This window comes from Oncorhynchus keta, chromosome 27 (genome assembly GCF_023373465.1).
Source record: "Oncorhynchus keta strain PuntledgeMale-10-30-2019 chromosome 27, Oket_V2, whole genome shotgun sequence".
NCBI classification, from domain to species: Eukaryota; Metazoa; Chordata; class Actinopteri; order Salmoniformes; family Salmonidae; genus Oncorhynchus; species Oncorhynchus keta.
The window spans coordinates 42,247,909-42,275,306 of NC_068447.1; the positions used below are offsets into that span (position 1 = coordinate 42,247,909).

The following is a 27,398-nucleotide window of genomic DNA, read 5'->3' on the forward strand; positions in this document are numbered from 1 at the left end:
ACAGTGCATTATTAAACAGTGACTAGGAGAGGGTTCGATACTACTTCCTGTACCATGCATCCCTTGAGAAAGGCCTAGCTGCTGAAACCTCAGAGCTGCTTTGCGTTGAATTTTCTTTTTTTTTTTAAATAGTCTAAAGTAAAGCAAAAACAAATTTTTTTGGGGGGTGTGCACGTGCTATTTGTCACTGTATCATGCAGCAGTCTACATATCTGCTGTTTTAATATGGCCCTTAGGAAGACGACTATTCTGTAAACACAGCTCCACCCATTGAATTGGCCTATTCTCTATGGAGGAGCACGAACCATACTGTCTGCCTCTGATTCCCCCTCTCGTCCAGATCTACCATCAGATCTGGGTAGAGATGAGTAATCTGCCTAAGCCATCGCAGACAGGCAGAGGCAGACCAGTCACACACACAGCCCACTTCCTTTCTCCGTTTCCCTGTCGTTTGTCTCCACTCTGTCCACAACACCACGGCGGTCACACCGACCCGTGGGAAAACACAGCCATTGTCATCTCTTCCTCTCATCTTAAAAGCTTTGACTTCACAGTCCCATCTCCCATTCCATCTGGATTACATTTATGTTGCGTTGGTGGGGGGAGGGGGAGAGGCAACCCAGCGAGCACATAATGTTCTGAGAACCATGTTTCTTAGAGCTTGGTGGTACCGAACTGTCTGTTCAAGCAGTTGGTACACAGTTCGGACACTCATCGGTAAAACACAAGACAAGACACCAGAGGTCTCTACACAGTCCCCAGGTTCAGAACACAGGCTGGTAAATGCACAGTATTAAATAGAGCCATGACTACATGGAACTCTCTGCCACCCCAGGTAACTCAAGCTAGCAATTAAAACAGATTTTTTAAAAACAGATAAAAGAACGTCTTACGGCACAACGGGGACTGTGGAGAGACACAGCCATTTTCATATTTTTTGTATTGTATTATGTTGGTGGGTGGCCTTGCATGAGCCTCGTCTTGTGCGAGCCGGAACGACTCATAGGGCAGGAGCCGTCTCCTGTTTCTGAAGCGTAAGGCAGAGGCAGGAGATAATGTAGTATTATGTAGTGTTATGTAGTATTATGTTTATTATGTATATTATATTATGTATATTATGTTTTTTGGCAGCGGCTAATTGGGGATGCCAATAAATACTTCTAAAAATACTACTTGGTTAGAGCTTGGTTTTCTTGTGGTTATTTTGCATACAACCTTCCCACAACATTCTGGGAATGGTGCAGGGGTTGCTTGGCTTTGAAACATGCTCAGCACATTTAAAGAACTTGACAAAATAACATTATTTTCTTGGTATTTCATTCCATTAACAGAACGTTTCCTAAAAGTTCAAACATGGTTACATTTAATTACGTTTGGTAATGTTCCAAGAACGTTTTCTCCAACTGGTTTGACATTGGGAATGTTCTCAAATAGTTCAGAGAACGTTAAGAAACAACATTCTTCTGTAGGAATTTCAGTACTTCAGCACAACGTTTTCTGCAGGTTTGCTCAATAGTTCTATTTAAAGTCATGTTCTCAAAACATTAAGAAAACTTTCCACAAAAACCACAAGAAAGCATTAGGGAATTCAAAGAATGTTCTAAGAATGTTATTTAAATTCCTATACAATTGATTCTTAGCGTCAACAAAGCTCTCTCAAGCCTCTATCTTGTTAAGTGTGTTCAGGTGTGTTGGTCTTGCCCACTAATTGGCTACACCTGATCTCAATGAGTGCTTGTTTCCTTTGAAATGGGGTCTGTTTGAATAGACTAAAATGAACAGATTTGTATGAGTTAACATCCTGGTGGCGCAGTGGACGAATTCCATTGATAGAAAACAGAACACCATTAGTTTGAATCTCACTGATGCCGTGCCACAAGTTAATTTCCCTCCAAATACACCTCTGCTGTTTTCAACCAGGATCTCAGCAATCACTGCCTCATTGCCTCCATCCGCTATGGGTCCGCTGTCAAACGACCACCCCTCATCACTGTCAAACGCTCCTTAAAGCACTTCTGTGAGCAGGCCTTTCTAGTCGACCTGGCCCGGGTATCCTGGAAGGATATTGACCTCATCCCGTCTGTAGAGGATGCCTGGTCGTTCTTTAGAAGTAATTTCCTCACCATCTTAAATAAGCATGCCCCTTTCAAAAAAATGTAGAACTAAGAACAGATATAGCCCTTGGTTCTCTCCAGACCTGACTGCCCTCGACCAGCACAAAAACATCCTGTGGTGGACTGCACTAGCATCGAATAGTCCCCGCCATATGCAACTTTCAGGGAAGTCAAGAACCAATACACCCAGTCAGTCAGGAAAGCAAAGGCGAGCATTTTCAAACAGACATTTGCATCCTGTAGCTCTAACTCCAAAAAGTTTTGGAACACTGTAAAGTCCATGGAGAATAAGAGCACCTCCTCCCAACTGCTCACTGCACCGAGGCTAGGAAAAACTGTCAGCACCGATAAATCCACATTAATCGAGAATTTCAACACACATTTCTCTACGGCTGGCCATGCTTTCCTCCTGGCTACCCCAACCCCGGCCAATAAATCCGCACCCCACGCAGCTACTTGTCCAAGCCTCCCCAGCTTCTGCTTCACCCAAATCCAGATAGCAGATGTTCTGAAAGAGCTGCAAAACCTGGACCCGTGCAAATCAGCTGGGCTAGACAATCTGGACCCTCTCTTTCTAAAATTATCCGCTGCCATTGTTGCAACCCCTATTACCAGTCTGTTCAACCTCTATTTCGTATCGTCCGAGATCCCTAAAGATTGGAAAGCTGCTGCGGTCATCCCCCTCTTCAAAGGGGGTGACACTCTAGACCCAAACTGTTACAGACCTATATCCAGCCTGCCCTGCCTTTCTAAAGTCTTCGAAAGCCAAGTTAATAAACAGATCACTGACCATTTCGAATCCGAGCTGGTCACGGGTGCACCTCAGCCACGCTCAAGGTATTAAATGATATCATAACCGCCATCGATTAAAGACAGTACTGTGCAGCCGTCTTCATCGACCTGGCCTCTATCGACTCTATCAATCACCGTATTCTTATCGGCAGACTCAACAGCCTTGGTTTCTCAAACGATTGCCTCGCCTGGTTCACCAACTACTTCTCAGATAGAGTTCAGTGTGTAAAATTGGAAGGTCTGTTGTCCGGACCTCTGGCAGTCTCGATGGGGGTACCACAGGGTTAAATTCTCGGGCCGAATCTTTTCTCTGTATATATCAACGATGTCGCTCTTGCTGCGGGTGATTCCCTGATCCACCTCTACGCAGACGACACCATTCTGTATACGGCTTCCTATTTTGCAACAAAGCCTCCTTCACTCTCGCCGCCAAACATACCCTAGTAAAACTATCCTACCGATCCTCTACTTCGGGCGATGTCATTTACAAAATAGCCTCCAACACTCTACTCAGGAAACTGGATGCAATCTATCACAGTGCCATCCGTTTTGTCACCAAAGCACCATATACCACCCACCACTGCGACCTGTATGCTCTCGTCAGCTGGCCCTGGAGCACGCACTCCAGCAGGTATATTTCACTGGTCATCCTCAAAGCCAACACCTCCTTTGACCACCTTTCCTTCCAGTTCTCTGCTGCAAATGACTGGAACTAATTGCAAAAATCACTGTAGTTGGAGACTTATCTCTCCCTCACTAACTTTAAACATCAGCTATCTGAGCAGCTAACCATCCCTGCAGCTGTACACAGCCCATCTGTAAAAATAGCCCATCCAATCTCCCTACCACATCCCCATATTGTTTTTATTTACTTTTTTGCTCTTTTGCACACCAGTATTCTACTTGCACATCATCATCCGCACATCTATCACTCCAGTGTTAATTTGCTAAATTGTAATTACTTCGCTACTATGGCCTATTTATTGCCTTACCTCCTCACGCCATCCTATCTGTACTTGGAGTTCAAAACAGTTAACCTAAGCTAGCAGTGTTATTTGAAGTCGAAACATTCAGTGAATGTTTTTAAGGAAGTTATTCAAAAACATCCAAATAAGTTTAACATTTCGTTCAAAACATTCATAACTTTTAGACAATGTTCTCAGAACGTTATTTAATTACCTTCAAATAACCTATCATTTCCATTCTCAGGACATCAATAAAACCTCCCAGGAACATTTTTGTACAGCTCAGGAACCATAGTACAGCTCAGGAAATCTATGGCTTCGTTCTCAGTACCAATGTAGCCTCTTACCAGTGGAAGAGGCTACAGCAAACCGACTCCAACCTCCTGCAATGGGCCTCTATCTGCCTAATGCAACTGAAGGAACTCTTCTACAACTCTTCTACTCTTCTGTGTGAATAAAAGTGTCTGCTAAATGGCATATATACAATATATACAAGTCATTTGAAAGACAACTGACTGCATAGCTCAGATGACATAACAATATCTAGCTACAATACATGGCCAATAGTATGTGGACACCTGATCGACGAACATCTCATTGCAAAATCATGGGCATTAATATGGAGTTGGTCCCCCCTTTGCTACTATAACAGCCAATCACTCTTATGGGAATGTTTTCCACTAGATAATGGAACATTGCTGCAGGGATTTGCTTCCATTAATCCACAAGAGCATTAGTGAGGTTGGGCACCGATGTGGGGCGATAAAGCCTTCCAATTAGGCCTTCCAATTCATCCCAGAGGTGTTTGATGGGGTTGAGGTCAGTGCTCTGTACAGGCTCGTCAAGTTCTTCACACTGATCTCGACAAACCATTTCTGTATGGACCTCGCTTTGTGCATGGGGGTATTGTCATGCTGAAACAGGAAAGGGCCTACCCCAAAGTGTTGCCACAAAGTTGGAAGAAAACATTCATCTAGAATGTTATTGTATGCTGTAGCGTTAAGATTTCCCTTCACTGGAACTGAGGAGCCCGATCCACGAAAAACAGCCTCAGACTATTTTTCCTCCTCCACCAAACTTTACAGTTGGCACTAATAATATGCATTCGGGTAGGTAGGGTTCTCTTGGCATCTGCCAAACCCAGATTCATCCATCGGACTGCCAGAGAACGTGTTTCCAATGCCAGCAAGTTTGGCATTGCACATGGTGATCTTAGGCTTGTGTGCGGCTGTTCGGCCATGGAAACCCATTTCATGAAGCTCCCGATGAACAGTTATTGTGCTGACGTTGCTTCCAGAGGCAGTTTGGAACTCGGTAGTGAGTGTTGCAACCGAGGACAGAAGATTTTTTAGACGATACGAGCTTCAGCACTTGGTGGTCCCGTTCTGTGAGCTTGTGTGGCCTACCACTTCACAGCTGACCCGTTGTTGCTCCTAGACGTTTCCACTTCACAATAACAGCACTTACAGTTGACCGGGGAACCTCTAGCAGGGTAGACATTTGACAAACTGACTTGTTGGAAAGGTGGCATCCTATGACGGTGCCACATTGAATGTCACTGAGCACTTCAGTATGGGCCATTCTACTGCCAATGTTTGTCTATGGAGATTGCACGGCGGTGTGCTTTTATACACCTGTCAGCAACGGGTGTAGCTGAAATAGATGAATCCACTAATTTAGAGTGGTGTATACATACTTTTGACCACATACTGTATATCTTTATCATTCAGATAATTATTCATCTTTTACTGTTTATACACAGATAGCCATGATTGTTTAGCATCTGTTGTTTAGTAAAGGCTTTACAGCTTTAATCCTGTGATTGTGGTGACTCAGAGCTTGTTATGATGAGAGAGAGACTTGTCTGGTCTGGTATGTCTGATTGTATCTGCATTAGAGAGACGTGACAAAGCCAGGCTTATCGTTTGTCTACATGCTTCAATTAAATCCCATTTGGCACATTATTCCCTATTTAGTGCACCACTTTTGACTAGGGCCCATATGACTCTGGTCAAAAGTAGTGCTCTATGTATGGGATAATGTGCAGTTTGCGACGCACCCATTGTGTGTGTTCTCTTCTCACATGTGAGGTAGGATCAGCTTTCCCTCTATACCCCCATGCTTAAACCAACATGATGATACAATTATAAAAGGCGAAGACGTGTCTTTTAAGGGAACAAAATACTTCCAAGGGATTTGCAAACCTTAGAGCAACGGCACAATAGGGCCTAATTTATTCTGTGTAAAGCACCAATAGTCATTGGAATTCAGCTTATGCAAAAGTTGATGTACAGCATTTGCATGAGTTGCAATACAGTTCTGTTCTGTTCTTGTATTTCTATTTAATCATAGGGCCTTCTGCTAGAACCACGTAGTCATTGTGAAAACGCTAAAACACTGAAGATGTGCAGCTGTAGTGGCTTGAGGTGTGTTGAGAGATTGTTCCTTCACACCTGAGTGAGAGAAGAGTTTGCAGTGACAAAACATGCCTCCGTGGCTGATGTGTTGTGTTCCACCCACAGGTCTATGTAATCACACCTGCCAGCACAACTACAGGTGGCCGACATCATGTCTCATCATAGCCCATACAACACTTCATAAACTAGTAATGATGGGAAGGATCTACTGGGCCCATATTTATATAGCATCTCAGAGAAGTAGTGGTGATGTCGGGAACAGTTTTGAGTTTAGACCATAATGAATGAGGGGGGGGGGGGGCCTGATACTAGATCAGCACTCGTACTCTTGAGACACCTTATGAATACTGCCCCTGATCTAGCATCATTTCGCCTCTGACCATAGAATCTCACTTATCATGATCTAAAAAGCAAAACCGATCTTAGATCGGCAGCACGGCCACGCAGAGGCGCCTTATGAATACGGGCTCTGGGTTTTGCTTTGAATGGACTCAATATAAGGGACACGTTTTGCAATGTTCAGCTATTCTGTAAACTGAACCTTGCCTTGGGGTGAAATGCCATCGCTAAACTGGAGACAATCTAGAGTGGAAACATGTGCAGGTGTTCTAGCCAATAAGCACCGATGTGGTTTGACGCTTTTCTGATGTGGTCAATGTGGGAAATATGTCAGTTAGGCATCCGTATTTGATAGCCTACAACATTCTAATCATGACAGACTTGTAATAACGAAGTTTTACCTACCTATTTTTATTTAAAACAGCTATCCATACCTAGACAAAAGGTTAAACGAATAGGCAACAGCTGTCACAAATGTCAGATGAAATGTGCAGCGTACTAGATATTCAATATAACACTCAAATCATAAAAATATATATATTTGAAGACTTTTACCCGTTTTATTTGTCCTTTTAAGCGCAGCTTCTTGCTTTTCACGAAGAAGCCAAATGATGTATCATCACAGACATGCGCCACGTTGGTCCCATATTACAAACAAAATGTGTCTTTTAAACTACTTTAAAGTGTTAAAAGACAACCAAAATGAATGTATTAGATAGGTCTTCCATTCATATGTCAACCTTTGAGTTCGGTGAAAGTTCTCAGTCCCAGATGTTGAATCGTAGAATCTCTCCACATCCTTTCCTGTTTCGATGCGAATCAAAGTCAGTATTTTTATTTGGCGCTCCTCCCAACTTTCTGTCAAATGATTTCAGTTCTGCTACAATGAAACGACTCTAAACTGAATATCCAAGATACCTGACTGGGAAAATGAACGCCCGTCCTTTCGGTCTAAGATATATGGTCCGTCCAAGTTTACCAGATTTGTCTCGTCTCAAGCGCGGCGCTGTGACGCGAAATCTCGGTCTAGAATCTTTGACTGATAAACCGAAAACACGAAGCCGAGCTGGAACATAGGCTAGACGTCAGCCTTCCGCTTTGAAATAAGTTCACAAACAGCCCATGGCTCCATCTCGATAAAGTAGCCTACGTAGCCCGCCTAGGAACCTTCAACCTAACTTTGCTCTGTTCCTGATTAAAGCGCAAGATTAGGCCTAAAGAGATTTTAAATAAAATTGTGTCCCACCCCTCATTGTCTCGAACGGGGTCTGGCTGGAATGTGCTCTCTCAGAGCAGTTTTCCTGTTGCTGGCAAACCTCTTATTTTCTCTGGTTTTCCCTCTTGCAGCCTGGCGTTTAGGAAGACTACAATTACAGGGCAGATGTGGCTTTGGGTCTTTCAGTGATGCGAGTTTAAGAGATAGACTGTAGTAAATATGTTATAACTACATAATTAGGCATCAAGCAGACAACACTTTTACACTTGAACTTTAATCATAACTTCATTATTAGGCCTTAACATACACTGTGTGTGTGTGTGTGCTGTTTTTTTGTGTGATGCTCACTGCCTTTGTATCACTAACACTGTCTGTCTCATTTGACTGAGCCGTCCATGGCGACTGGACCGGAGACAAACAGTGTGACACCCTATTCCCTATGCAGTGCGCTTTTGACCAGAGCCATAGCGCTCTAGCCAAATGAAGTACACTACATAGGGAATAGGGTGTCATTTGGGACACACCCTCTCTGAGACGGCCGGTCCCAATTCACTCCCTACCCCTCCTCTTACCCCTTGGATCTAACCCTCCAGCGTTTGCGGAGCTAACTGAGTAATGGAGGATGACACACTAACTGTTAATGGTATTACAACTGGTATCCGGTCTCGTTTCGCTCTTGTGTTACAGCAACAAACACTCTTCTTGTATTTGTTACTATATTAGGCTATCCTCCTCAGAAGCACAGTCGGAGCTCTAGGAGAACATTGCACTATTTTAGCCAGCTTTGGTCACCATGAAATATCCTTTAAAAGGAAGTTGCAACGCTCACAGTGGGTCTAAATCCAGTAAATATAGCTATCTAGACCCAGTGGATCAATTTCACAATGATCCAAATATGACTTGCCTCCTTTATGGGAATGTTTTATTATACTGATGTGTGGGTGAGATCTTTTCTTCATTTGAGTTATGTGAATTCCTTCATCTCATGGTCCCGAATATGATCCTCTTGGCCGATGTACAGCAGCTAGATACACAGCTGGGAGGCCTCACATCAACAATCTCAGGGAAGAGAGAGAGCAAAAAATGTTTTCCTTATTTCGAGCAGCAGCAGCAGCATGTATTTTTCCTTCCCCACATTCATCTGTGAGCCGCTGAGATCCGGGTTTGTTCTCGGCATTCTTTCAGTGCCAGGCAACACCATGGAAAGAGAATGATATGTCATCCAATGTCTATGGGCAGCACAGTGTGTCTCTGTTTTCTCCAGGCTTCGCTGGGACTCTTTGTTTTGTTGTTGTGCAATAATCGCACGGGACAGGGTTGAATAGAATGGAGGGAAAGTCTGGGCAGTCTGCTTTGACATTCAACAATCTTTGAAAGAAATGGTCTACAAGGACACATTTATAACAGATGAGAAATAATCATTTGAAAGGCTTAATCGAATTACAGAAACGACTAAACTGCAGTCGAACCACTTGATTTGCTGTGGAGACGAGGGGTGGGAGCATAAGACTGACGCTAGAACTTCCTTTCCAAGAAAGGTTTTAGCAGTTCTGGAAATATATATGAACTTTCTGTGCACTATGTAGGAAATTGGGTACCATTTGCGACGCACTCTCTGTCTTTAGTCACGGGTTCTAATCTGGCCTCTCTCTGACCTCCATAAGAATCTTGTTTCAATGTTGACTTTATATTGACTAGTTCCCCAACTGTAAAAGGGAACTGAAACTAAATACTCCAGAGATAGTGTGAGAAAGTTTCTCTGGGTTCACTGCATATGTTGATCTACTGGAATGAAAGTTGATGAGGGGTTTTTGGTCAATTTTGCAATTCTGGCATTATTTTTGATCTTATCCCCCTCCCCCCTAAAAAAAAACATTTTGTCAGTTTGTTTAGTTAGTTTTCCCAATTTTGTCTCGTTTGCTCTACATACTGGTCTCAATATCCGCGGTGCTGCTCGTGGCAACGTCACTTCGCCTGAGTTTACCTTTAAAACAGTTGCACTGTACCTACAGTGCATCTGTTAACATAGCTAAGACTTCTGAGTAAGTTTGTGCCACGTAATAATAAAGTCACTCAGTGTCTGGCTTATCTAAGAACCTGAGCCTCATCAAAGTGAGGTTATCCCAGATTTAACGAGCCCGGTGTAACGAGTGCGCTGAGAGTCAGGAAGCAAGTTCAGAGAGTGAGTGTTTTAATAAACAAATAACACGGAGCACAAACAACGCCGACATGAAAACAGAGTCAACAACACCCGAGGAAAGAGCCAAGGGGAGTGACGGATAAAGGGAAGATGATCAAGGAGGTGATGGAGTCCAGGTGAGTGTCATGAGGCGCAGGTGCGCGAGACGACGGTGACAGGTGTGCTGGATAATCAGCAGTCTGATGACCTAGAGGCCGGAGAGGGAGTATACGTGACAGTACCCCCTCTCCGACGCACGGCTCTAGCCGCAGGACACCGTGAAAAAGGGGAAGGAACCCGGGACCCCTGTTGATACACGAGAACCTGTCACGCCAGCTGAGGCACGGAAACCTGTCGGGTCAGCAGGGGCACAGGAACCTGACGGATCGGTTGAGGCATGGGAGCAGATAGACATTTGACATTTCTTTGCTATGGCTCTGGTTCCTTCACAGTTTCGATAATAATTAGTTGTTTCAGACATGCTGTATGTTAAGAAAGCGGAAGCCCAAACAAACTCTACTGATCTTTCTAACGACTGACTCCCCAAAAATGAAACGACAAAATAAGTTAACATATAAAAAGCATAATCCTCTTGATAGATACATGACTAGTAAAGTCTAGGAATGTTCAGGCCATTTCAGGAAGTCCTTACAGCGTATCCCAATCAAGAGGAAAAACAACAGTCCATCCATTAGTCTTAGTCTGGCTCAGATGCTAGTTTCCACCCATGTTATTGAAGACACCACTGCAGGGCTGAAACTGGGCTTCCATGATGGTCCCGGAAAGGGGCCACCACAGGGGAGCTGTCCCCCCGTCCCTCTTATATGACATCATCACAGATTGGACTTAGTAAGAGATGGCAGCACAGAGGCCGTTCTATTCTCTCGGGGTTCTGTGCCCTCACTCTGTGGCAGTTTACAAACAGACAGCTGGCAGTTTAACTTGCCTTGGCGGGCTCCTTGGCCTTGGCCGCCGCCTTGGCTGCCTTCATTTTAGATTTCTTAAGTGCCTTCTCTTGAACTTCCTTCTCTTCCTCCAACTTCTCCTTTTCCTTTTTCTTCTCCTGCTTATCCGATTTGTACTTCCAGACTGGAGGCTCCAGGTGGCCCTTGTGCCTCTTCGTCTTCTTCGCCTTCTTGGGTGTTTTTTCCGCAGACTTAGTGAAGGTGATCGTGGGGATGCAGCCGTACGGGAAGACACTGTTCCGATTCGCCAAGGAATGGGGGAGGAATTTCTGGACGCCGTTTGCAGCCGTTGAGACGACACTGCCCCTTCGCTTCGTGTCTGAGCAGCAGTTGGCAAGCAAGAGGGAGGACGACACCGGCGCCGGCGTGAAGGAACACTTCACACCGTTACTATGACACACGGAGCTCTCCTCCAGTTCCTTGCTGCTGTGCTTTTCCATCAGCTCCGGCACAGCCAGCCGCCGCTTCCCGACCTCGGGGGGGCTGGTGGGGCAGAGTGGCCTGCAGCCCATGGAGACTAGTGGACTGTGGATGGACGTTGTCATCCTCACCATGTGGTCCAACACCCCATTGTCCTGAGGGTCGTTGGGGATGCTGAAGGTCAAGCTGTCCTTCAGACGCTGGGTCAGGTTCTTGGGGGCCATGGCTTTAGAAGATAGGAGACAGAAGAAGATTACTTTATTGTCAATATAAGAATACATGCCATTTAGCAGACGCTTTCACCCCATTAGTACAGAGACACTGAAATGTGTCTTTTTCCTTTATACCTACCCACCCAAGACACACACACAGCCTCCACACATGTGTCCGCTGCAATGCAGCAGCACCTCTGAAGCAGTGTTATGCTCAAAGGCACAACAACAGGTGATGTGGCCTATTTAGGCTTGCATCCCTCCCCGATATATTTTTTCCCAGTTGGAGCAGGGATTTGAACCAGCAACCCTTCAGATTCTCGTCTCTCAAACCTTTAGCCACCAGCTCCTTCAGCTCGGGCCACTCCATCACGTAGCTATCGCAGAACTGTTCGGCGATGGGACACGCCTGGAGGCGACGGAGACGCTGCAGGACCTCGAAGCGACTTGTCTTCAGGGCCCAGTCTGTTATGCTTTTCCCTTTGACATCGTCCACTACGTTAATATCAGCACCTGGTAAGTGGTCAGGGAGAGACAGGGGGGAGGGGAATGGAGAGAGAGAGAGAGAGAGAGAGAGAGAACAGATGCATAAAACCTTGAGGGAAACTGGTCATGATCAGATTTTCAGAAGGTAACTTGTATTCAAAGTCAGCATAATTGCCCCACCAAGTGGCCGTTAAGGGAACACGAAATGGTGCAGGGAGATACAGAACAGGAGATTTTTTTAAAACACACTATGAAATTTGTCACCATTTGTATGCCTTGACTAATTACGAGACAGCATGCCGAAGGCGTTGAATAAATGAATGCATCTACAGTTTTGAGGCAGGTGAACCTAAGGTTTCCATTAGGGTTAATTGGTTAATTAGCTCCTAGATGTGTCATTGGAGTCATTATTAGCAGTGTCTATTTTCAGAGGCTTGTCCTCAACCATTCATTCAACACATTATAAGGCATGTCGGTGTAATACATTAACACAGGAATACTCCCAACCCGTCGCTCCTTATGGAGAACACTACGTAAATAGGGTAAACATCATTTTGACCTGTCTTTGGCTTATAAACGTGTAACAGGTGTGACTGAGTGGAATATTTCCAGAGTCGCGCCTATATCAGTCCTGGTAAATCCACACAGGGCTAGCTAATCCAGCCTGTAACCCAAAACTGCTAGTCCCAGATCAGATAAGAAGATCCGAAAGGAAAATCCTTAGAAATCCTTAGATTTGTCCCTTAACTCAGCTAGGTCTGCGTCATCAAAATCTGTCATAACCATACACTTGGTCTGTGTCTGAAATGGCACCCTATTCCCTATATAGTGCACTACTTCTGACCAGGCCCTTGCTTTTTCTTTCTTCACGATAACCATAGAAACATAATGAATAAAAGTAATTCTGTTTCTACGTTGACAAATTAACAACCCATTTCACCCTAGTACCTGTGCATTTACTGTTTCGAGAACAAGACAAAAGATATGTTCGCAAATTGCCAGTGCGGAGAGTGACGATTTATGCCACTTGGAAAAGGAAAACCCACGAAAATAGCCCTTAGAAGACTTCCCCACCCTGAACTCAAAGAACTCCAATTCTTGATTTGACTGACTCCAGCCACTTACCGGCCATTATGAGGGAAGACACACAGTCCTCCCTGCCTTGTATGGCTGCCTTGATGAGGGCAGTGAAGCCTCTGATGTCCCTCACCTCCAGGTCTACCTTAGGGTAGTAGTTCAGGATGAAGTTGAGGATGGATATGTAGCCTGGGGGGTTATTAGGAACGTTGTTGTTACAGTACAACCACATAGACAATATACTCCAGAATACCGGGGATCTTGGATACTCCACAGATTTACTTAATCTTGTATGTTATTATACACTTTTAACGAACATTTCCAGTACAACCCACATTTATGCTTCAGCAGAATGCACTGCGACAACGGTAAAGGGATTTATTTTCCAGATACTTCCCTGATTGCAGTACTTTTGACCACCCAATCATAGGCCATGTTAGAGGTTGAAATGATATGACATAATAATGCCACCTCTTGCTCACCCAAGCTAGCCATCATAATATCGCGGTGCTTACCGGCCTGGGCAGCGATCATCACTGCCGTGCTGCCTTCGTTGTCCTGGTGGTTGATGTCTATCAGTGGACACGTGTGTAGACCATAGACGATGTCCACGTAGCCTCTGGAGACAGCCAACATCAGGCCATTCTGACATGGGGACAAAGCAGAAACAAAGACATGTGGTCATTAACTAGGTGTATGCTTTCATGCACCAGCAACCGGCATACTTTTGCTCATCCTCCTTGTGGGACCGCTTACATTAAAACCAACACTCGAGTAACTGACTTAGTGTCAGCTAACCCTCTCAGGGACCGGTCCACATCATGCCAGAGACCCAAGGACCAAAGGTTGAGAAACTCTGCTCGAATTTACAATATCTGGGGCCAATATGGTTTCGATGATAGTGGTGGGTAGTGTGAGGAACACCAGAGAGAAGTATTAAACTTTTCTATTACACTTCTTATGTTACTATTGATCGTGTGGGCGAGTAAGGTGTGTGTGTGTGTGTTTCTGTTTGTTTGTGCATCCTTACCCTGCCGTTGATGTCCAGCTCCATGACTTCTTCCTTAGTAACCCCCCTCTCCAGGACCCTCTGTAGGGTTTGCGCCTCGTTCCTGTTACAGGCCTCGTACAGTGTAGAGGTGGTGCCTCCTCCACCCCGCCTCATCTCATAGTCTGGCATGATGGAGTCCTCAGACACCAAGCTGGCCGTTTCAGACTCATTCTGAGAAAGTTCCGAGTCCTCGGAGGGGCCGGCGCCCAGCTGCGGGTCATTTAGTGCATGAGCCATCGCTAGAACTCCAGGAGCCCCAAGACGAGGGGATCACACCCAATCAAGAGGCCTCCTCGGCCCCCAGAAGGATGAGATCAGAACCTGTGGAGGTGGAAAGGACCCTGCCTCTGCCCTGCTGATAATGACCGCATCCTGGAGGATCTCTGGAGGAATGGACAGACAAACAATATGACTGTCTGGAGGGTCACAGACAAGCACGCACACACACACACACACACACACACACACACACACACACACACACACACACACACACACACACACACACACACACACACACACACACACACACACACACACACACACACACACACACACACACACACACACACACACACACACACACACACACACACAATATCACTGTCACACTCGAGCATCACACAGAGACCTCTAATTCAGTTACACATTGTGAAACGACTGGCTCACTCAATTATGTGATGAAGCAAAAGTCCTGTTCGTATTATAGTACGCTTGTCTTCCCTCTCCCCAACATATCATCTGTTTTGGATCAGAGTGTTGTTCAACTGCTCATACAGCGTCTCTCAAACCTCTCTGATTCACAGTACAACAACTCAAATAAACCATCTAGCTGGCGTCTGCAGGCATATATTGTAGAAGAATAGCCATTAAGGCTGTATTTACCTTACAATCAGTGACCAATGTGACAACAAAACATTTTCTAATCATTAGCCTACATACTGTAGTTGACCCTCTCACGTCCATATCTTTCAATCAATCTTGATCCGTTAAATAGCTTGCTCCCTAGAATCCTTTTAAGGTTCTCTGAGACAGCACAGTCGTAACTCCTACGTTTTCCATTGACAGCATGGTGTGAGTGTATGGACAGGTCCATTGATTGGTTCAAGTCCATGTGACGTTCTAAAGTGGATGAGCCTCAACTAATCCCCAACCTGAAGTGAGCCTTAATGCCTGATTCACCTGAATTGCGTTTGTTCAGATATTTTCTTTTTCACATTGTCCTTCTCAGCACGGTTCCATCAACTATGGGGGATACGTATCCAGGCCAGTACAGCTCGACTAGGGCTGGCTCGCTTAGTTCCTATGGTGTGAATCAGGCTGAGGAGAACCTGAGGAGGACCTATCCCCACCACGCCAGGTGTGACTGACAGGAGGTGATGTAATCTGAGCCATTACGGCAGTCAGAAATTGTCGGCCCTCTTGTCCTTCTGCACTGTGCAACCTGACTGCAGCGGCGGATTTAGGCACAGGCGACATGGGCAGCCGCCTAGGGCGGCATCTTGCCGGGGCGGCATGGGCAGCCGCCTAGGGCGGCATCTTGCCGGGGCGGCATGGGCAGCCGCCTAGGGCGGCATCTTGCCGGGGCGGCATGGGGCGCCCGCCCGCCCGCACAAAAAAAATAAAACAGAAATAAATGCATAAATGCAAAATGAAAAACAATATACAAATATATTCTGAATGGTGACATTTGCGCAATCGGTTTTCTATTGCTCATTTGCATGTCACGTCAATGGTATCATGTCACCGTGTGGAACTGTGGGTCAATTAACCTTGTCGGTGTGGGCGCCCTGATTCTAGTTTGGGAGCTAGGCAGGCTACTGCCTGGGTAGGTATCTCACTCAGAAGTACCAGATGGGGAGGGGGGCGGGGGTAGGTTGACCTCAGGTCTCCCCACTGGAAGCCCGAGGTAGGGGGAGCGTGGGGAATCTATCAAACAGAGTACCTCTAACTTTGTACCATACTAATGCAATTAGTTGTGAAATTTAGTTTGTGTGTTTCTTGTTTGAAGTGCAATAGTGTAATAATCTGGTTCTCTTCTTTCTAAGTGTGTTATTCTATTTGTGTATTTGTGTGATATAGGATTTGTGGAATGTAGTTTTATTTGTGTGTTTTTTGTTAGCACTAGGGTAATAGTGTAATAATGTAATTATTTTTACATTTCTATTTATACATTTCAATTAGTTCTATTTGCCTTTGTTACTTATTTTTGATAGTCACGAGTCGTATTGTTGTACATATTTGTATATTTATATAGTTGTAAATGTTATGATTATTTATTTGTGTTGTTCCAAATATCTGAATAAGAATGACAGTTAGTGCAGAATGGTGCTTCTTTTTGTTTGTTGTGGGGCCCTCCTTCTTGTTTGTTGTGGGGCCCTCCTTCTTGTTTGTTGTGGGGCCCCCCTTTTTGTTTGTTGTGGGGTTCGTCCAGGGAGCCATACAAGCTAGAACCGCCAATGAGAAGATAATGTTTGGTAACTGGCTTGAGGCCTAGATATCAGGACACCCTACTGGGAGACTTGGTGCTTGATGATTGATCTTATACTGAGATCAGTGGACATAGATATCAGATCTAGTTCCGTTTCAATAAATCCTTGGGGGTTTTAACTTTTTCAGGATCGGTGAGTCCCCTGACGTTGAGCTAACGTAGGCTAATGCAATTAGCATGAGCTTGTAAGTAAACACGAAAATTTCCCAGGACACAGACATATCTGATATTGGCAAAAAGCTTAAATTATTGTTAATCTACCTGCACTGTCCAATTTAGAGTAGCTATCACAGTGAAAGAATACCATGTTATTGTTTGAGGAGAGTGCATAGTTTTGAACATGAAACGTTATTAATATACCAATTAGGCACATTTGGGCAGTCTTGATACAAATTTTGAACATAAATGCAATTGTTCATTTGATCAGTCTAAAACTTTGCACATACACTGCTAACATCTAGTGGCCAAAATCTAAATTGCAGATGGGCTGGAATAACACGATGGCCTTTCTCTTGCATTTCAAAGATGATGGTACAAAAAAATACAAAATAATATTTTTTCCTTTGTATTATCTTTTACCAGATCTATTGTGTAATATTCTCCTACATTCCTTTCACATTTTCACAAACTGCAAAGTGTTTCCTTTCAAATGGTACCAAGAATATGCATATCCTTGCTTCAGGTCCTGAGTTACAGGCAGTTAGATTTGGGTATGTCATTTTAGGCAAAAATTGAAAAAATTGTCAGATCCTTAAGAGGTTTTAAGACCATCGCTGAGCACACATTTGCTATAAGTCTGTTCTGTAAGCTACTCTCTCTTTTCATTTCCACTGAACACCAGATGTATTTTGTTGTTTCCTACCCCGCAGCGGTTGGCTTTTAACAATATACATGGTCTTAGTCTACTCATTAGTCTAAAAGCTTCCTTTCAGTAGGATCTAGTTAAAACACAGAGGGGAGCACTCTACCTCTTCTAATCCCACAAGCCTTTGCTTTCATTCTTCTGCTGTTCTGTCGTTCCCCTCAGAAGAATGAAGATCAGTATCGCTACAAGCCCCCCTCCTCTCTCTCTCTCTTTCTCCCTCTCCAAAAACTTCCACTGAAAAATATGATTTGATTAAGTTCTCTGTTCTGTTGTTTATCTGAACAACAAACTGTGGAAGGAGAAAATAGGTTATAAAGGTAACAACAATCCACAACCAGTGTTGCCTCTGATAAACTCCCCAACAAACAGACTAGTGGGACCATGACCTTTGACATAGTTATAAACCACCCCACATCCACGACACGTCCATGTCTCACCATAAAAAGTCTCTATCCAATAGGGTATTCTCCTCTTGTTCCTCTGTTTACTCCCTCTCTCTCTCTTCCTGGGTCAACACTGCATTAGCATCCCCTCTTCCTCCTCTGTTCCTCTCTTCCTCTGGGATCTTGGAGGAGTCCCAGTGACATCAGACTTGTGCTTCTCCAGCTATAGACCCCTCCAACCTCCTCCTCCTTCCCTCCTCACACGGTGTGCCTCGCTCTGCTTGGCTTGGCCACTTAGCCTAGGCTGTCCGATGCATCACCACCACCATGCAATCCTCCTTCCAGGTCTTTACATAGACACTGAATGCTAAGTCAGGCAACAGGCAGCCTGAAGCTGCTGGTCTAATTTAGTCGGGAGGCAGCATGCTCTCAGCTCTCATCCCGATTACAGGAGATTTACAGGAGGATTAGAAGGCAAGGAACAACAGCAGGAGGAGCAGCTCTCCTGACAGGCTGGCAAGGAGCAGAGCAGGAGGGACTGCTCTCTTTCTCTTTCTCCCTGTTTTTTACCCTTATGTTGCGTATCTCTTTTCCTGGTCTGCTCTCTTTCTCTGTCTTTGAAAGTTATTCTCCATCTCCCTCTCCCTCTCTCTGTCTCTCCTTTCTTTCTCTCTCTCTTTCTCCCTCTCTCCCTCCTATTCTTCTCCCTCTTTCGTTGCCATTCTCCATCTTTCTCCTTCTGTTAGCGCTAGCCTCTCTAATGGTCTAATCCATTTGAAGGGACAACAAACTAACCCTGCTGTTATTGCGAGCCAGGGGCCTAGTCAGTTAATTGTTCCAAAAATGGCATGCAAAGGACACACACATGCACACATGCACGCGTGCGCACACACACACACACACACACACACACACACACACACACACACACACACACACACACACACACACACACACACACACACACACACACACACACACACACACACACACACACACACACACACACACACACACACACACACGCACGCATGCACATATAGAGGGAGGGAGGAGCACATACCCACATTCACACACAACATAATTGTTCACAGAAAGATGTCTGCTATAAAATGAGGTAACATGGACTATAGGTTACAATCACTTGAAATGATACACAGAAGATGCTTAGAACTGTGTTTTCAGTCCCAATAGTATGCAATTTGTCATCAGGGTGTGCACCAGCCTAGCAGAGAGATTACTGACTAAGTAAGTCTGCCCCTTACTGGCTGTTTGCAGAAGCACAATAGAGCTCCAATACAGTTCAAAATGAATCAAATCTAATCAAATGTCATTGGTCGCATACACATGTTTAGCCGATGTTATTAAGGGTGTAGTGAAATGCTTGTGTTCCTGGCTCCAACAGTGCAGTAATATCTAACAATACACAACAATGCACACAAATCTAAAAGTAAAAGAATGGAATTAAGAAATATAGAACAATTAGGGCGAGCAATGTCAGAGTCCGGAGTATCAAAAATTGAGGGCCAGGCCCAGCCAATCAGAATTTGTTTTTCCCCAGGATGTGGAGGTCCCTGGATTGGCATGGTTACACGTGGTCTGCGGTTATGACGAACGCAGACCACGTAGGATGAAGCTTAAGGTAGAGAAATGAACATTCAGTTACCTGGCAACAGCGCTGGTAGACTTTCCTGCTGTCCACATACCAATCACACGCTCCCTCAAAACTTGAGACATCTGTGGCATTGTGTTGTGTGACAAAACTGCACATTTTAAAGTTGCCTTTTATTGTCCCCAGCATAAGGTGCACCTGTGTAATTATCATGCTGTTTAATCGGCTTCTCTATATTCCACACCTGTCAGGGGGATGGATTATCTTGGCAAAGTAGAAATGCTCACTAACTGGGATATAAACACGTTTGTGCACAAAATATGAGCGAAATAAACTTTTGTGCCATGCAACATTTCTGGGATTTAAAAAAATGTAATCTCATGAAACATGGGACCAACACTTTACATGCTGTGTTTATATTTTTGTTCAGTATATATATATGTAATGGGATGTATAGACATTATGGACAGTATGTGGACAGAATATATAGTATATCTGAAGAATAGATAGGATAGAATAGTATATGTACAGAAATAGTTGAATCGGATGGCATTGACTACAATACAGTATATACATATACAATGGGTAAAACAGTTTGTAAACAGTACTCAAGTGACCAGTTAGTTATGTGCCAGTGCCAGTGCTACATGTGTTTCAAAGCATCCATGTCTTAGAAGCACTAAAATAGCCCTGAGTGTACAGTTTAAGGGTACCGTTGAGCTGAGCCTTTTAAAACAAGCCTAAGGCAAGGACATTATCCACATCCAAAGGTACCTGTGCTCTCTGAGCTCTCTGCCCCTCCTCTCACTGACAACACTAATGCAAGAACACCCACATTTATATAACTCTGCCTATCATAGCGAGCTCTTGTGAAAACCCCTGTAGCCATACACATAAAACAAACGACAAAAATCCGTCAGATATCGTCGATTGAAGCACCTGCCTGGCATTAAGAGTTCGTTAGACAACAGACTGCTGTTGCTGGAAACACTAAGGGCTTCCAATCTCTGTCAATCCTATCAAATGTCCCTAGGCCCATTGAAGATGTCTCATAGCTTATCAAAAGCTGCCTTTGGCGTTTCTGTCAGATCAACTTTGCAGTACCAGTGAAATGAACTTTCAAGACAACAAAATGCTGTAATATTCACTAAACTAAAAGCTCCATAGAACAAGAAGTGGTAGGCATTTATACAGTAGGAGGTGTGTTGGAATACTAGGTTGCAACATCTCAGCCAGTCATTCGAGGCACAAAGAGATTCAGAGAGATTCACATGATGCCAGAAAGCACAAGTTCCCAGGTTCTATGGTGCAACGGTTAGTACTCTGGATTTTGTATCCAGTGATCAGAGTTCAAATCTAGGTAGGACCTGGCTGGTGTGACAGACAAGAAGAGAAATATCATTTACATTTTTAGTCATTTAGCAGGCGCTCTTATCGAGAGTGACGTTCAGTAGCAATTAGGGTTTTGTGCCACGTTAACAGAATTTCCAACGAGTCGGCTCGGGGAATCCAACCAGTGACCTTTCTGTAACTGGCTCAACACTCAAAAACCGTTAGGATACATGCCGCGGTTCAAACCCCCCTGGAGTCAATTGATGGTAGAATTTTGTCCGGTAGTGTATATATATATATATAAAAACACATTTCCTGAGCCTTCTTATATCTCCTATATATAGGACAGACACTTCAAAACCTTATGAGTTATTTTACTGTCTTTTTTTTCCATTTCTGAATGTCTTATTCAATGCGTTTCTATGGGATATAGTAGTAACGTCCAAATTCAATATTTCATATATAAAATTCTAAATCAAATACCTAAATGATCCATGGTATGACCTTCTTAAAACAATTCCACATGTCAGCTTAGAACCCAGGGTCAGTCACTACATCCCCCAGAGAAGAGAGAAGGGAGGGAGGGAGAGGGGTCAGAGAGACCGGGGGAATGAGAGCGGGGAGAGCGATCGACGGGGTGGGCGGGGGCGAGGGGGTAGAAGCGGAGCGGAGGAGTCATCAAGCCTCACTATCAGACTTTGAATCCAGTGATCTGAGCTCGAACCTCAGTGCAATCTGCCTGGCTTTTGCACCTAAGTGGAAATTCAAAACCTGAATCCCATCGCAAATGGCACCCTATTCCCTATGAAGTGAATGAACTTTGACCAGGGCCTGAATAGGGAAGTGCACTATATAAAGAACGAGGCGCCATTTCGTGCAAACCCAGAGAAGAGAAGGAATGACTGTTGAAGAGACGACTAGCTCAGTCTGTGGGAACACAGACCCATGTCATGAAAAACAACATGCCTTTCTCCACCTCTTAGAAGGGGAGGTTGAATCACAAAAGATGAGACTGCAACTCCACCCAGTACCAGACAGGGGCAGCAGAGCATAGTCCACATGCGCCAACCATGTAGTCTATGGCCGCAACAGTTGGTTACAGCTCATGTCCACCAGAGGCATCAAACTCTTTGGAGTTACGGAGGAAGTCATTCATTGTCAATGGAGCAGTCCGCAACGCTACGTTGGGGGTGCCACACTAGGCTGTGGTACGTTATGTGTACCGCATGCATTTAATATTTTCAACCCGCGTGTGGCTTTAGCGTGCGGTGGTACAAACGGAAGTACACACACAGACTCCAACTAGCTAGCTTTTAGCGAGTTGCAAAGCGATGTACGTGTGTGTCAAGTACGGAAAATGTGGGCTAGACATCTGGCAAATCAAAATGCATATGCATCTGGCGGACATTGGGTGTGTGTTACGTGTTCACAGTGGAAACTAACTGAAAGATTGGAGATTTTACTTGTTGTCCTATGAAGAAGATTAAATCCAGTTGAACATGTGAATTCAATTTATATTTTTTCAATGGATGACATTTTTATAAACGTCTTCCAAACCAGACATTTCCTGATGTTCCCTTCCATGCTGATTCATTTGTCTGGATGCAAATTCTTTCCAGAGTCCTAATGAATATTGAGGTTACAAAATGGGGAAGTGCCTCGGTGTGTGAGAGTGACAGAGTGAGTGTGTAAGTTGATTTCAGGTTCAATGGTGTACTGAATCCAGCAATCCGAGTTCACATCTTGTACCTGCCTGTCTTTTGACCTTGATGAAGTAATGAGCCCAAACTCACAGAGTAGGAGGGAGACCAGCCTGGTCTCATAGACCTCGCCATCACGGTTGACAACTCCCCAGTGCAAAGAACCTTGGCGTGACCCTGGACAACACCCTGTCGTTCTCTGCAAACATCAAAGCAGTGACTCGCTCCTGCAGGTTCATGCTCTACATGCTCTGCCTCACACAGGAAGAGGCGCAGGTCCTAATCCAGGCACTTGTCCTCTTCCATCTGTACTCCTGCAACTCACTGTTGGCTGGGCTCCCCGCTTGTGCAATCAAACCCCTGCAACTTATCCAGCCCGCTGCAACCCGCCTGGTTTTCAACCTTCCCAAGTTCTCTCATGTCACCCTGCTCCTCCGCACACTCCACTGGCTTCCAGTTCGAAGCTCGCATCCACTACAAGACCATATCTGCTTACCTACGGAGCAGCAAGAGGAACTGCCCCTCCTTACCTTCAAGCTATGCTCAAACCCTACACCTCAGCCCGAGCACTCCGTTCTGCCACCTCTGGTCTCTTGGCCCTCCTACCCCTACGGGAGGGCAGCTCCCACTCAGCCCAGTCCAAGTTCTTCTCTGTCCTGGCATCCCAATGGTGGAACTAGCATCTCCATGAAGCCAGAGTCCCTGCCCATCTTCCGAAAGCATCTGAAACTCTACCTCTTCAAAAGTCTTAATTAAATAATACTCCTCCTCACCTCGACCCCCCCCACAAAAAAAACAACACCAAAACAAATTGAACCAGCACTTGACCCACCCCCCTAGCTCTGACTCTACTGATAGCTATGTTATTGCCTGTGATATGGGGTTGTCTCACCTAGCTATCTTAAGATAATGCACCAACTGTAAGTGGCTCTGGATAAGAGACTCTGCCTAATGACTAAAATATAAATGTGTAGACTAGACGTACCATAGTAAATGTAAATACGGAACATTTTGTATCATATGTTACGTTTGGTATGGTTATATAAGTCAGAAGGTTACTTAAGTCAAAATCGAAATAGGGTGGTTGGGTTCGCATATAATGCAAATGTCTTGCAACCAAAAGACTGGCCGTTTGAATCTCATAGAGAACAAGTTTAGCTAATTTGCAACTTTGCAGCTACTTACTACTTTTTAGTTACTTTGCAACTACTTAGCATGTTCGCTAACCATTCCCTTAACCCTGACCTTAACCAACTAGCTAAAGTTAGCAACAACAAATTGGAATTCGTTAACATATCATACACTTAGCAAATTCATAACATATCGTACGAATTGCAATTTGTAACATACTATGCAAATTGTAATTCGTAACATATCATACGAAATGAATGATGGACATCCTCAAATTAATACATACTATAAGAAATGTACCATATCATGCTAATTGGTGTGTCTCAGATGAACTTTTACTATGGTACGTTTACCCCTGATTCCAGGTTGGTGAGATAGAGAGGGAGGGGTCTGGGGATAGAAAGAGGGGGCCTGGGATGGGATAACTAAGTTTAGCCACAGTACTGGTTCTAAAGACAGCTGTGTGCATGGCTAATATTAGACTGTTGGCAGTTTCCAGCACCGATCTTAACTCTGCTAGACTCCTCTCTTGCAGGGATCTGCTAGATTATTCTCAGCTATGTGCCTGGTTGACAGCCTCTTCCTCCTCACCCATTCCTCCCCTCGTCACCCACGTCTCTCCTTTCTCCTCCACCCCACATTCATAATTCCTCCTCTCATTCTGAAGAGCAAAGCCCAAAGTTCTATCGCTCTACAGCATCACCAGTGAAGAATGAGTCTGTTAGAGAAATCAGCCCCATATTTGTCCATGCCAAGTAGGCTCTGGCAGTGGAAGGGCGAGGAACTAGTGTTTGGAGTTCTCGGAATGTGTGTGTGTGTGTGTGTGTGAGTTTGGAGTTCTGCAAGGAATAACGTGTGACTTCCTGACTTCAGGCTAGATGAGAAGAGGGAAGAGGGAAGAATCAGTGGTGTGACATACATTTGGATAGCCTTAAAGTTATTAGGATGTGTGCGTTCGTGTGTGTGTGTACCTGAAGCGCTATAGTATTAGTATCTGAACACCGACTGGCACAGGAGGCGATAGGGATAAATGAGACACAGAATTGGATAGACTGTTTAGGCACTCTTGCCCCAGCAGGCCTTAATGAGGAATGTTATTTCTCTTGTTTTTGTTGTAGGTTTTAAACATGTAGGTCAAACATTTAGGCAATGATGTCATAATGTATCTGTATTGTGCGTTTATATATTTTTATTTGGTTTTCATGTTTCCCCCACAGCTTCCCCTGCTGGGATCTCTTGATTGGGCCAATACTGACTGATTATTTATAATTATGACCACCTGTGTGTGGTATCGTTTTTGTGACATTGATTGCCATGGCACGGTGAAGAAGGGCTTATACCCAATGTTCGAACGACAATAAAAATGTACCTTTACAATTTATTCACCTGAGTGCTGTCCTATTTATGTACTGTGGATTATATATACGAGGATTCAGCACCCAACCTAAACGTATATAAGGTGGAGTCTAGCACCTTGTTGATCTTTTGACAGGAGGTGTCTACCAGGCTGATGGTGTGGTCAGTGACACTTTGCTTCTCGAAAGTCCAATATCTTGAAAACCTGACACGCAAAACATTTTGGACTAATGAAAACAATTCCAAAATGTTGTTTTTTGGGGGGGTGGATTTCCCTTTTAACCTAACACCTAGCAACACCTAGCAACCTCATCAAGTTGACCGGACCTCTTGGTGTAATGGATAACATGTTTGCTTGACAGCCGCTGGATCTGGGGTCGAGTCTCTTCTGGGGCTACCCCCCAAAAGTTTACAACATAGGGGTCAACAGTGGACTGGTGCCCGTGAGTCAGAGTACTTGAATCAACAGTCAATTCACGAATAAGTAATAGTTTTGCCTAGGCCTAATTCTAAAACAAATCCAGATCTACATTATAGAATAATAGTGAAGACATCAAAACTATGAAATAATACATATGGAATCATGTAGTAACCAGAAAAGTGTTAAACAAATAAAAATACAAGTTACATTTCGGATTCTTCAAAGTAGCCACCCTTTGCCTTGATGATAGCTTTGCACACTCTTGGTATTCTCTCAACCAGCTTCGTGAGGTAGTCACCTGGAATGCAATTCAATTAACAGGTGTGCCAAAACAAATTAAAAGTTCATTTGTGGAATGTCTTTCCTTCTTAATGCATTTGAGCCAATCAGTGGTATACAGAAGATAGCCCTATTTGGTAAAAGACCAAGTCCATATTATGGCAAGAACAGCTCTAATAAGCAAAGAGAAACGACAATCCATCATTACTTTAAGACATGCAGATCAGTCAATCAGGAAAATGTACTTGCTTGGGCCAAGAAACAGGAGCGATAGACATTAGACCGGTGAAAATCTGTCCAAATTGGAGATTTTAGGTTCCAACTGCCGTGTCGTAGTGAGACGCAGAATAGGTGAACGGATGATCTCCGCATGTGTGGTTCCCACTGTGAAGCATGGAGAAGGACGTGTGATGGTGAGGGGGTGCTTTGCTGGTGACACTGTCAGTGATTTATTTAGAATTCAAGGCACACTTACTGTAACTAGCATGGCTACCACAGCATTCTGCAGTGATATGCCATTCCATCTGATTTGCGTTTAGTGGCACTATCATTTGTTTTTCAACAGGACAATGACGCAACACACCTCCAGGCTGTGTAAGGGCTATTTGACCAAGAATGAGATGATCTGAAGTGCTGCATCAGATGACCTGGCCTCCACAATCACCCGACCTCAACCCAATTGAGATGATTTGGGATGAGTTGCACCGCAGAGTGAAGGAAAAGCAGCCAACAAGTGCTCAGCATATGTGGGAACTCCTTCAGGATTGTTGGAAAAGCATTCCAGGTGAAGCTGGTTGAGAGAATGCCAAGAGTGTGCAAAGCTGCCATCAAGGCAAAGGGTGGCTACTTTGAAGAATCTAAAATATAACATTTATTTGAATTTAGTAAAAATAGTAAAAATAAAGAAAATCCTTTGAATGAGTAGGCGTGTCCAAACTTTTGACCGGTACTGCATATATATTTTTTAAGACACATATTGATACTATGTGTCAGTAGTGCCTCCTGTTAATGATTTTAGAGGGCGGGGTAATGATGATTTAAAGGATTTCAATGTCCAGATCCATCTACATGTATAATATATTCAGACACAACGCATCCCTGAGTACCTCCGGAGGTGGTCAGGAAAATCTGATCTCAATCAGATCACAATGCGTCTTTAAATCATGTACACCTGTCTAAAAATGTGGGCACACTCAGAATGTGGACAAGATCAAGACAAACGACACGTCGGCACCTAGGATATAAACAGGGCTTTTGTGGATACAGGCCATGGTCCCAACAAGCGATGACAACAACCAGATGCATGTGCAGGCAGAGGCACCATGCCCATAGGGGGAACAAGGGCCAGGTTTTTCAAATAACATTACTAATTTATCTTCTCTGTAATACTACTAGCCACTTGATAATGTTATGAAGCTCCCGACCTCATAACTATCTACCAAGACGCTATCCTCATATATTTTGTGCCCCCTCAGATGTTTGAGGGGCATGACGCCCCTGTGTGCAGGACTAGAGGAATGTGTACTAATGCTCTGTGGCACATGGACAAGAGCTTGTTGTTGTTGCATTGTCCAGAAGGAACCTGCAAGTAAGCA

The 27,398-nt window shown here is 44.3% G+C and overlaps 2 protein-coding genes across 2 annotated transcripts in view; both read right to left on the reverse strand.

Annotated features, from left to right (window-relative positions):
- Positions 1 to 7,914, reverse strand: part of acvrl1 (activin A receptor like type 1) — an 18,229-nt gene extending 10,315 nt beyond the window's left edge. Inside the window, 1 exon segment of the mRNA XM_052482467.1 lies at positions 7,183 to 7,914. The gene's annotated coding sequence lies outside the window, so the exon portion shown is untranslated.
- A 1,988-nt stretch (positions 7,915 to 9,902) lies between these two features.
- On the reverse strand, positions 9,903 to 18,218 carry LOC118359494 (photoreceptor ankyrin repeat protein-like). The gene is made up of 6 exons (XM_035738006.2): positions 18,027 to 18,218; positions 14,213 to 14,616; positions 13,698 to 13,827; positions 13,231 to 13,371; positions 11,953 to 12,132; positions 9,903 to 11,633 (listed from the first exon to the last, which is right to left on the reverse strand). The coding sequence occupies exons 2-6, from the start codon at positions 14,468 to 14,470 to the stop codon at positions 10,960 to 10,962; spliced, it is 1,383 nt and encodes a 460-aa protein (XP_035593899.1). The 5' UTR covers positions 14,471 to 14,616; positions 18,027 to 18,218; the 3' UTR covers positions 9,903 to 10,959.
- Between the last annotated feature and the right edge of the window lie 9,180 nt (positions 18,219 to 27,398).

Bases quoted from the DNA above. Each gene is read 5' to 3' on its own strand.
- LOC118359494 (XM_035738006.2), bottom strand. From the start codon at position 14,470: ATGGCTCATGCACTAAATGACCCGCAGCTGGGCGCCGGCCCCTCCGAG. The intron at 13,828-14,212 runs GTAAGGATGCAC...TCCCCATGTCAG, and splicing joins AGCTGGACATCAACGGCAGG to AATGGCCTGATGTTGGCTGT. The intron at 11,634-11,952 runs GTTTGAGAGACG...TATCTTCTAAAG, and splicing joins GAAGGAGCTGGTGGCTAAAG to CCATGGCCCCCAAGAACCTG.